Source organism: Labrus bergylta, chromosome 19, assembly GCF_963930695.1.
Source record: "Labrus bergylta chromosome 19, fLabBer1.1, whole genome shotgun sequence".
Lineage (NCBI taxonomy): Eukaryota > Metazoa > Chordata > Actinopteri > Labriformes > Labridae > Labrus > Labrus bergylta.
Genome location: NC_089213.1, coordinates 6,295,736 through 6,307,111, shown reverse-complemented (window position 1 = coordinate 6,307,111; position 11,376 = coordinate 6,295,736). Strand labels below are relative to the sequence as shown.

Below are 11,376 nucleotides of genomic sequence, written 5' to 3'. Positions count from 1 at the left end.
AGCAAGACTTTACAAAAGAAACGAAACACACCGAAAAGGAAGTATAAAAATACGACAAAATGTAGCACGCGAAAAAAAAAAAGTCTGACGCAGGAATCAAGCAGTTTAACATTTGTACGAAATGTTAAAGGAAGAATGTGCGACATGTTACACATAAATATATCAGAAATCAAGTCTATGTGTAAATGTGTCTCTGAGTCATGACTGTCTACAATGAGTGAGAAGCTCGAGTCCCGCTGGCTGTGTTGTTGTCAGAGCCGTGTTTACATGGACGGGACGGCCGGCTCCTCCCCTTGCGTATAAAATCTGTTTTACTCGAGGACTAGAGAGAAGAAGAAGAACATACATAATTTAAAGATTTCAAAACGAACACAAAGCACATGATGCATGAATTTAAATAATCTCTCCCGAAGAATGTACTCTCTCTCTCTCTCTCTCTCTCTCTCTCTCTCTCTCTCTCTCTCTCTCTCTCTCTCTCTCTCTCTCCCAAAGGTAATGTTTTTGTGGTTTTGGGAAACCCCAGGGTCGGCTGCAGAGTCAGGATGGCTCATGAGGCAAAGTCAAATCCTATTGGTTGTTTTAACCCACTGCCCAGGTAGAGGAAGAAGTATTGTTAATGTCAATAAAACTACAGATTTCTCTGTCATTGAGTTTTTGCCAAATGTAACTTTTATCAAAGTAACTCTGTAAAAATATCTCATTTCCTTTGCTGTGTTTGAGGTTCAGGTTCGTTGAGTTCACAAAGGCAGAAAACTTAAAAGAGAAAAGTGCTTCACAGCGTGTTATACTCGTGTGATTTGTGGTCATGAGTTTCTCTACACAAAAGAGTTTGTTTTCACTTGGATTGGATTTAAATCTTGGTAATCTTTGACTCTAACAATACTTCAGGGTGCTGCCGTAAACGAGCGCTCACGCCCCCATGTCTGCTTGAAGAATAACCCAATAATCCTTTCTCTCCTGGTACCATGTAAAACCTTTTTGGCATCCTGCACAGACTTTTGTAAAGCTTCTCCTTTTTTTTTTTTCTGTAATGAATGAATAACTCCAATTAAATGGCTTTTCAACAGAGAATGAATCACAAGGTTTCATTTTGTGCAAGGGCTTTCAAAGCGGCTTCAATTTAAAAACTCGAGTATTTCCCTTTTAAAGAAGCACTTTAAGAGACGTGCGAGGAAATTAAAGACGAAAGGGTTTAGAGACTTGAAGCACTCTTCAGAAATATAAGACAGAATTAAAAAACCTTCAAACATTGCAGCGTTAATAACCCTGAGTTTGACTCAATAAGGCAGAATAATTAGTTATAAGTTATAAGAAGTAGAAATTGATTTCTACAAAAAAAAACAACACACAGTTTTGCAATACCAGCACAAAGCGTGGAAGGATGGATCAACACCAGACGTCACAACTATCAAAACACAGACAAGAAAATATGACAAGTAAATTAAAATACACATCATGGGATGAACACTTTATATTTGTTCCCTATGTTAGAAAATAAGTCATAATTTTCTAATTTAGAGTATCCCACTATGTGTAACCATTGGCCCTCTGGAATGAGAATAAACTGTTTGGGAAATAAAGTTGCCCCTGTCAGCGGGGGATGAGGAGGAATGCGACAAATAAGAATTTTAGAGGTTTTTCTACCATGTTGTAAAGTTTTGAGGCATTTCCTTTCTCCACAAAGTGAACCAGTTGGAGTTTATTTGGCTCTTTGTGTCTGCTCCGACACTTGTCCTCACCACCAGGGCCCGTCCATCTCCCGCTGAAGGCGCCTTGGCCTCCAGCCAATCCGGGCGGAGCAGGAAGTGACGTGCCTTCGAGCGCTAGGAAGCCCCTGGACCGACGCGCCAAATTTCAAAGGACTTCCTCCTGGGAGGAAAGGAAGCGAAGAGCTGCGACCCGGAGTCCGGCGAAGAAAGGCGATTAAAAAAAACCCCGGAGCAACAAAAGAATATTTCTAAAAAACAGTGAAATAACTCCGCGGGGTGAGCAGTCGACGCTGCGTGGGGATTATTTCACAGAAACTCCGAGTGAAGAGCTGTTATTGTTATTGTAAGTGGCAGCTTTGACTTTACATTCAGTCCTACGAGGAACTAACGTCAGCTAGCTTCACCCTGTGTGTGACTGACAAGCTAAAAACCAACACTAACAAATCACTTCATCCAACTTCTATGGATGTACATGTGAGTAAAAACATCAAATATATCAGTGTTGATGAGTTAATTCTGCAGAAAAAAAAAGGGTCCGGTTGTACCTTTTGTGCTGGTTCCCGTGTCCTGCTTTGTGTCGTTGATCCCATGATGTGTCAGTGAGTCTGCATGCAGCTGTTGCATGCGGTGCAGCCTGCAGACAAACTAAAGCTCACTAAGTCAACTTTAAAGTCTTCACTGTGTGTTTTGAATGTAGAATCTGCAAAATTGTCTTCTGTATTTAACACACGCCTTGTGCTGAAATGAGTAAAACACGTGGTGTTAAGCGTCAAAGTAATTGTTATGTAACGTTCAAAACAATGCATAAAACTGCTTTTAATTGCTGTGTGTTTTTCCCTTTTTCTTTCAGATCAGACAGTCCTCAGCGTCACACTCTTGTCAGGTTTCTCTCCCCCCCCACACCTGTTAGACGGTGGATGTCAGGAGCCAGGGGGATTTTAATCTCACAGACACTCAGACGGGCTCAGATGACAGCTGTTGGAAACCTGGAAAATATTAGATGTCAGAAGTAAAATACGCCAAAAGTCACGGCTGTCGGGTTCTTTGGCAGGTTTACCTTCCACTGTTTCAATGTTTGCTGCACCTTTCGATTTAGCGCCGCGCTGAACACTCAGACCGTCCGCGTCGCCGAAGCTCTTTATTCCCAAACTTAAAGCCTCCACTTCATGTCGGATTTAATCAGCTCGAGTATGAGCTCATAGCAGTGTGCAGAAGCTCTATTCCACACTTCACCGGCTTATTCATTTTCTCTTTATCCTCATTATTTATTCATGTGCACACAGCAGGACACAAGTCACTCACTTTCCATATTAATGCAAACATCTGTCGCTCAAAGCTGCTGCACCGGCCTGTAACCTTCACACTCACTGCTTGAAGAATTTTTAGACTTTATTACAGTTTGATGTCCGCAGTCAGCACTCTTTGGTGGAGCCTTGGTGCCTTTGATTTAGAGTTGAACGCCACAATGGGTCGCAGCCTCCTGTAGCTCAGGGCCCGTCACAGACAGGGTGGGGGGCATTTAGGGGGAAGCGGTGGCAGACAATCAAACCCTTCAGTCATGCTGTCCGGGGTGCAGCCGTGTTTCCAGCTGCTTCGGATCGGTTCCTCTGCCGGAGACTCGGCCCGGGACCTGTACACGTTCAGGCCGGCGCTGAACCTCTCCGTGTTTCGTCTGGGCCGGGCGGCGGAGCTGTGCGACGTCACTCTGGACTCCTCGTCGGTGTCCCGGATCCACGCCGAGCTGCAAGCGGAGAGGGAGGCGAGTGAAGTCGCCGCAACGTCGCATGAGGAAGGCTGGACGGTTCACATCAAGGACAGGAGCAGTCATGGTGAGAGAGGGGCTGAGTCAGACACGCGCACACACACGCACACACACGCACACACACACACACACACACACACACAGGCGCTCCTGTCTACAGTCATAGTGGAACAGAGACGCCCCTTTTACAAGAAATGCTCTTCTCACTTACAGTCAACTACTCAACCCAAGGAGAACAATCCAGACAGATATTCACATCATACATCTTTAAAAACCTTTATGCTTTCTGACAGATTAAAGTTTAATAACTTCTGTAGAGGACATACAAGGCAGAAAACTATGCTTTAGGTAAATAACAAATAGTTTAAGTAGTCCAGCCGAGTCCACACAACGCCATCATTTAGAAAAGTGTCTGCAGAGCGTCACAGCTGAGCACGTAATAATGTTAAATATTCTTTAATAAAGTGATTTGTTTTAGACTCAGAATCTGAAGACCCTTACACTGACTTACCGTAAAATCCGTTGTCTAAGACGCACTTTTAGGACCTATTTTTTCACCTTAAGAGTTAGCTGCGTCTTGTACAACGGTGCGACCAATACATCAGTATAAAAAGCTGACAAATGCGTCTTCATTAGCGCGCGTGGAGAAGCCACCATCAATGAGTGCGACCCGACGAAATAAAAAAAATATATATATCCCCGTTCAGTGTGTATTGCACGCTGTACTGGGAAAGACAGCGACACAGACCAGTCTGGCTGTGCGACTTGTCCACATCTTTTCTCCCTCACGAGGTCATAATCATGCATTTACAGAAAACAGTGGTATATTGTTCCGTAAATAAACCTTGTGGAGCGACCTTTTGATTGAAACAGTCATATATTAGTTAAAGAGCGACCAGCGGAGTCGGGCAGAGAGGCTTGCAAGCTAGCTGGTCTGTGCCTCACAACTTTCCGTGCAGGCTGAGAGCTTGACTAACAGATGGGGTACTGTAGGTAGTAGGAGAGCAAACTCCACAAAGTGAAAACAAACAGAACTAAAAGAGTGACACAGCTGCACAGGAAATGCATGTTGTTGACGTTACTGAACACGATGGAAATCTTCACGCAGGAAGACAGTTTAAACTTTTTTTTTCTCTCCAAAAACAAGGTGCGTCTCATATTCTGGATTTTACCGTAATTGTGGACAAAATGATAAAAAGGTCTACTTTAGTTCCAGCTCAGAAAAAAAAAAAGGTTGCCCTGTCAGTAATCTGTATCTTTATTTCAAAGATTTGTTTTGGGTGTTTGCCTTCATTTTGAAAGTAGTGTAGTGGAAAAGAGCCACAGTTCAGACTTGAACCCGCTGCCCGCCTGGAGGACTAATGCCTCTTTACTTTATCCACGTTTGAGAAGAATGTATTTGATGAGTAGTGTTTAAAGTTTGCCTCATGTCCCATCGGTTACATGGAGGAGGCGGGGTTTATGACCTATTCCGCTGCCAGTCAGCAGGGGGAGCGCTAAATCTTTTGGCTTCACTTCTTACGTTTAGAGAGATAGAAGATGAGCAAACACTCTTCGTCTCTTGCAACAGAGAAGTGGGAGCGGTCTTTAGTGAAACCTAAAGTTCACATGAAGCCATACGAGGAGACGAAGGAGGAGAATGAGAGAGTTTGTTTCTTCGCTTACGGCCGATGAACTGTGTCTGACAGGCTGCGACTCTAAACTGCGCTCTTACTGTCTAATTTTTTGAGTAATTTCACACTCTGTTTCACGCATTTTTCTCCGCTGCTATTAAAACCCCATCTTAGTATTCGCTGTGCATTTCTCATCCGGCGCTGTGCTGTCATGGATGTTTGATTGCCTTGTAGCCTTCCAGCTCCTCAATTCTGGCCCCATTTCACACACTGTTTTACATTTCCTCTCAACTCTGGGAGCTGTAAACACACTCATCGTCCACAAATGACTTTATTCTGAGGCTCGCTGACACGTTTATTCATTAGAGGATCTGGCCCAAGGTGACACCTTTCCAACAGTTATGCTGACTTGCGACTACGTCCTTTATTTTAAAAATGGCATTCAGAAAAAAAACTGCAGATCTTCAGTCATATGTTAAAAAGTTGACCTATTATTCTGATCCCCATTTTACAACTCGCATATATAGTGCGCTAACACATGGGCAACATATTTGTGCAATCTAGACATTGTGCAGGAGTTTGAGTTAACTAAAAACCAGAGATGTTCCAGCATTGGGTGTCTATATTTCTTGTATTTTTTCCTTCGGTTTGGAAACAGATATCAGTATCATTAGATCTTACAGATCAAAGTTTCTGGTAATATGACAACCCCTCGTTAATGTAGATGTTCAAGGGGCTTACTAATTCCTCCTGAAAAGTTGAGTTAAAAGTAAAACCTTCTCTTCCTCTTCCTCCTCCTGTGTTGTTAGGCACCTGGGTGAACGAGGTCCGCCTCCAGCCCGGCATCCAATGGGAGCTCTCCGACAACGACACGCTGACGTTCGGTGGTCAGTCGACTTCCGGCAGCCCCGAGTTCTACTTCCTCTTCCAGAAAGTGAAAGTTCGACCGCTAGATTTCGATGCCATCACAATTCCAAAGGTAATCCGAGTTTCTCGTCGCCTCTCTGACGCCTGCTTCTGTGATCGCTCTCTTTCATAAAGTTGTCTTTAAATCTGAGTCGTGTGAAAAGTCTCGACTTCTTGTTCCTGTACATTGCAAGTCTGGCTTTTCACAGCTGACAAAAACACTTTAACACAAAGTAAATAACTTAACCTATGACCTTTAATTCATAGTTAGGTAGTCTCTAAGCAATCGCCCGCTTCCTTTTAAAAATAAAAATAAACAGCCAACGTGTTTTAGAGAATGTTTTACTGTTGTTAATGAAGAATGGGATCTCCTCCTCCTTTAACGTCTCTCTAGCTCTTACTTCTACGGAGGCCCTGAAGGCTCAGATACAAAATAAATCCATGTGCATGGTTTCTAATCGCAGTATTGTAAACTGTGCCTTCAGTTTACAAACCTGTTCCCACTTTTTACAAATCTGTGCACACAGACCTGTGAACTGTGGGAATGGATTTACAAACAGACTTTAATTTTGTCTTACCTCAGCTTTTAGAGGCTCCGCCTACTTCAAAACTGTGTGCTGGTTTTTCTACATGAGTCACTGTGGTAAAGCTGTGCACTAGGGGGCGGGTAAACATTCAACGTACCAAACTTCTATGAACATTTTGTTGGTAGAATGAGGCGTATAATGTATCATGAAAGCAGCAAAAAGACAAAGAAATATCCACTGCGACGACATTTGAAATGACAAGCGATGTCTGCATGACTGATTTTCATTTTCTGCTTTTCAGCTGAAGTTTATATTTCTGTTAAATCTCGTCCTCTAGGCGGGCACATTCTCTTCAGATTTACAAAACCGTATCAGAACCAGTCTGGACCGCAAGGTGGACGCTAACCTGGACATGTCCAAGCTGTCCATCAACCGGGCCACCGTCATCCTCAACTCCATCGGCAGTTTGAGTAAGATGAAGGGCAGCGCCTGGACCTTTAAGAGGAGCCTCAGCCACGACGACGGCGCCGCCTCAGACCCCGGCTCCTCCTCGCCACCTCTGGCTGTGGGCATCTCGTCTCTGCTCCCCCCCTCCACGCCTCCATCCTTCTCCTCCGCGGCCTCGGTGCCTTCCACAAAGACTCTGCAGCCGACGTCCAGGAGCAGGAGGAAGTCAGCGCACACGGTGCTGCTGGAGGACGACAGCTCCGACGAGCCCAGGAGTCGAGGAGGTGAGGCCAAACATGGAGGAAAATACGTGTTTTCTAAAAGTTCAAATGAAGGAGGATGTTTGTGTTCATGAGTCTAAACGTGATAACCACTTCTGATGAAATAATCCTACTTTTATTTTCAGCTCTGACAGCCGTCGTGGAGGACGGACAGAGGGCGCGAGCGAAGAAGAGACGGCGACTCTACAAGTCCGAGTCTGAGAGTTTCAGCTCCCCTCCTCCTCTGCAGCCGAAGAGCCACAATGACGTCCGGCGCCCTCTGGAGGCTAAGCCCTTCCCCGTCGGCATCAGGACAATCGGAAGTTTCCACGGCGCCATGACCAACAGTCGACTCAACCACCACCTCCTGCAGGCGTCGTTCACAAACCCGGCTGTTCACAAACAGGAGGTGCAGACGGTGCACCGGGTCCAGACGGTGATGCACGGCAACATCGCCGCTTTCCGCCAGCAGAAACCCGCCCACTGTTCTTCTACAGCGCAGAGAGGCAGGCGCAGGGCTCACAGCTCGCCCGTTTTCTCCCCCCTGGTGGTCGGAGGGGAGAACTACAGTCTGGCCTCCCCGTCTGTGAGGATCCGCACAGAGGACAGGGGCAGGGTGACGTTCAACAGATATCACCACCCAGCAAGGTGAGATAGTTTCCCCGCCATACAAACCAAACGTATTCAGAACTTTAACGTTAAAGCATCCTCAGAAAGTTAAATTATCACGACCAGCCATGATTGAAGCTACAGAAGCTTTGAATGAAACTACAGAAGCTTTAAATGAAGCTTTGAATGAAGCTACAGAAGCTTTAAATGAAGCTTTAAATGAAACTACAGAAGCTTTAAATGAAGCTTTAAATGAAACTACAGAAGCTTTAAATGAAGCTTTAAATGAAACTACAGAAGCTTTAAATGAAGCTTTAAATGAAACTACAGAAGCTTTAAATGAAGCTTTAAATGAAACTACAGAAGCTTTAAATGAAACTACAGAAGCTTTAAATGAAACTACAGAAGCTTTGAATAAAACTACAGAAGCTTTAAATAAAACTACAGAAGCTTTAAATAAAACTACAGAAGCTTTGAATAAAACTACAGAAGCTTTAAATAAAACTACAGAAACTTTGAATAAAACTACAGAAGTTTTAAATGAAACTACAGATCATCAGTCATATGTTAGCACACCTCCATGATCTCACCCCTTGAGTCTTTGTTTGCCTCTCTCCTCTACAGCAAGCGACGAGGACGTCCCAGGAAACACCCCCTCCCTCCCCGGCCCTCCCTGCCCTCTCCATCCTCCTCATCTTCGTCCTCCACCTCATCTGCCTCCTCCTCCTCAGGCTCCTCCTCTTCCTCCTCCTCCTCCGATGAGGATGAAGAGGAAGACGAGGAGGGGGTAACGGGCGGGGCGGTGGAGCCGTGCGCGGCCCCCCGTTGCCGGCTGCCCCAGCAGGACACGGTGCAGTGGATCCAGTGCGACGTGTGCGACGCCTGGTACCACATAGACTGTCTGCACGTGGACCGCAAGAAGCTGCTGAAGGACCCCAACGCAGACTTCCACTGCGGCTGTCGATGATTTGACTGGGAGCCAATGAAATGCTCCGGTTTAGACTCCTCCAGTCACCACAGTTTTTCCATTAAATGTTTATTTTCTTCAGCAACTCTTGTCGAAATCAAACTTCTTTCAAGGAACGGCTGCTACTTCTCCTCATGTCCACTGAGCTGCTCTACTCACGCATGCAGTCAAATCTCTCTTACCTCAACACAAACTGTTTCCTTCAGGTTTTACATCCTGGTCCTCCACACATTTGAGGATTCAGTCTTCACAAACCTCTGGCTCAGTTTTCCAGAATCAGGATTTTAAAGAATCTGTAATGAAATGTCTCAGGTCGGATCTTATTATGGCGTTGGCTGCCTGGAGAGGAGCGATCGGGGAGGGGAAGCGGGATGAAATGCTTCTAAATGAACTCCCCCGCTGACTGTCATCGACCACGAGGCAGGCAGGAAGATTAATCAGGCCGCTTCGCACGAGTCGATATAGGACGATAGAGCTGTTGGACATTTCTCTGTGAGGCCACCAGGCCGGGATCGTCCCTGTGAACATTACTGTCTCCTTCAGAATCAGAAGAGCAGTGCTGTGCTCCTCTGCCGTTCTGAACTTTATGAAGAGTCTTAGCGCAGCTCTCCCGGCGGCGGCTGCAGCAGCTGTCTCGGAGTGGGCGTGTGATACTTCAAGACAATTAAACGGCAGAGAAGGTGTCCGCAGACGCCCTCTGAGGCTGCTGATGTGAGGTGCTCTCGGGAACAACAATCAAATATTTGAAGGCACTTGAGCAGAAGCAGCTGCCGGGTTTAAAGAAGGGGGCCGACGTCTGTGTTGTTTAAAGACGCCCGGGCGCCGGCAGGGTGACGACTCATTCCCACTGAAATGTTATGAAATAAAAAAAAAACGGCTTATGTAACGGCGTGATCGCACTCAGCAGATGTTGTAACTGATTGTCATTTCACGGATGGTTTGAAAGTCTTTAGAGTCTCTCCACTGAAGTCTCGAGTCAAAGCCGACTCTTTGGTCTGTTTCCCTCGAGTTCTGCAGAGTGGTCGCACCTGTACTTTTGCTCAGTCGCCACTTAAGCAGAATGAAATCAAAGTGTAGAACTCCAAAATTCCTCTCTTAAGCACCTTTTTCTATTTAATAACACATTTTACCCCCCCCCCCCCCCCCCCCAGCATATCTGTTTGAATCCTGCAGTTTCCTGCTGTGTCCCCTCCGACTCTTCAGATAAAATTCACATGATTGTAAATTGTAAAATATTGTTTGCTGTGGCAGGCGTTGTGTAAATAATCGTCTCCTTGTTTTTAAATTTTCTTACACCACTAAGACAGACCTACGGAGGCCCTGAAGGGAGATGAGGAGAACATGTGTTAAAATACGTTTCAGGTGGGCGAGCGATACCTTCTCATGAGCTCTGGAAACTTTCTCGTGCTCACAAAGAAAATATTGAGAGTGTACATTTCAAACTGTGTCATGAGCACGAGAAAGTCTCTGGTGCACCCCTGACATGTTTTATTTGTTTTTTTAAATTCTGCCCTCGTCTCTCCGAGGGTCTCTGTACAGACCTGCAGTTTTTAAATGAGAGGGGAGAAAATAAAGGAAAATGATTCCTGAGCAATAAAATAAAACAAAAACTAACAAAAACTTTTTTAAAAAAATGTATTTTTGTACTTTTTAGTGGAAACATTGAGAAGCAAATATATGAAACAGGTTTGACGTCGATCTTCAGCTGAGCGGATTAATCTGAGAATCCAACGTGTTCAGTGAAAATCATCCTAATGTCTTCTAATGAATAAATGTGGTTTTATATGTCAAAGAGTCGTATCGTCACAGAATGATTTATAAAACATGAAACTGAAATATCTGACCTACAGTTCCTTCAAGCTCCACCAGGGGGCGATGGATCACACTACACAAAAGCATAAACTCCTGATAACAGCCTCTTAATAAAACATTTTTTTTTAATGCTTTTATTGTGAAAATTATTAACTAAATATGTAAGGCTTTTAGACTGAAATTGAACAGACCTGCTCCACTTAAACAGGACACAGCCTCTCTCTCTCTCTCTCTCTCCCCCTCTCCCCTTCTGCCTGATGTCTGACTGACTCTATCCACTGTCCTGTCTCTACAATATAGGCACAAAAAAAGCCCCAAAATGATCACAGTTTTTATTTTTGGGCCATCTTCTAAACTCAGCACTCATTGGTGAAACATTTCACTTCCAGTTTAATATTCTGGTTAGAATGAAATCAGCTCCCAGTGTCCTTTTTCCAAGCACTCTTCCTTTTTTTGTGCGGCTGCTCCTAGCTCTCAACTTTTCAGAAAGGCGATTGTTGACATCACCGGCGCTCTTTTCCAAATGTTTGTTCTGGTGTTTTACGACATAACGGTGATGAACGCTGGTTGGAGGGTCCCTAGAGACTCCAGAATTGCCCCCTGGTTAAGTCCACGGTCAAAGGGTTCGTTTTTGTCCATCAGGGCATATTTCTCTCCTCACTTCTTCACTTTCATGGACTCATTGAAATGCAGACACGGTGGTCTGTTTGCAGTTTGTGTTTGTACAGAATTAAACGGACTGTCGTCGTCCTCTGAGATGTAAT

At 44.8% G+C, this 11,376-nt stretch overlaps 1 protein-coding gene across 2 annotated transcripts; it reads left to right on the top strand.

The window, feature by feature from the left end:
* Window positions 1-1,879: 1,879 nt before the first annotated feature.
* Window positions 1,880-10,590, top strand: tcf19l (transcription factor 19 (SC1), like). 2 transcript variants are annotated; one of them, XM_020646610.3, is made up of 6 exons: window positions 1,880-2,052; window positions 2,560-3,538; window positions 5,894-6,063; window positions 6,855-7,248; window positions 7,371-7,872; window positions 8,458-10,590. In XM_020646610.3, exons 2-6 carry the CDS (start codon window positions 3,268-3,270, stop codon window positions 8,798-8,800), a joined length of 1,680 nt encoding a protein of 559 aa, XP_020502266.2. In that variant the 5' UTR covers window positions 1,880-2,052; window positions 2,560-3,267; the 3' UTR covers window positions 8,801-10,590. The 2 variants fall into 2 exon arrangements, with proteins under 2 accessions (XP_020502266.2, XP_065804556.1); XM_065948484.1 differs by having other exon boundaries at window positions 1,880-2,183.
* Window positions 10,591-11,376: the final 786 nt, after the last annotated feature.

Excerpts from the sequence above, each read along its gene's own strand:
- tcf19l (XM_020646610.3), top strand. The coding sequence starts at position 3,268 with ATGCTGTCCGGGGTGCAGCCGTGTTTCCAGCTGCTTCGGATCGGTTCC. Across the intron at positions 6,064-6,854 it reads ATGCCATCACAATTCCAAAG|GCGGGCACATTCTCTTCAGA; the intron begins GTAATCCGAGTT and ends CTCGTCCTCTAG. Across the intron at positions 7,249-7,370 it reads CGAGCCCAGGAGTCGAGGAG|CTCTGACAGCCGTCGTGGAG; the intron begins GTGAGGCCAAAC and ends TTTTATTTTCAG.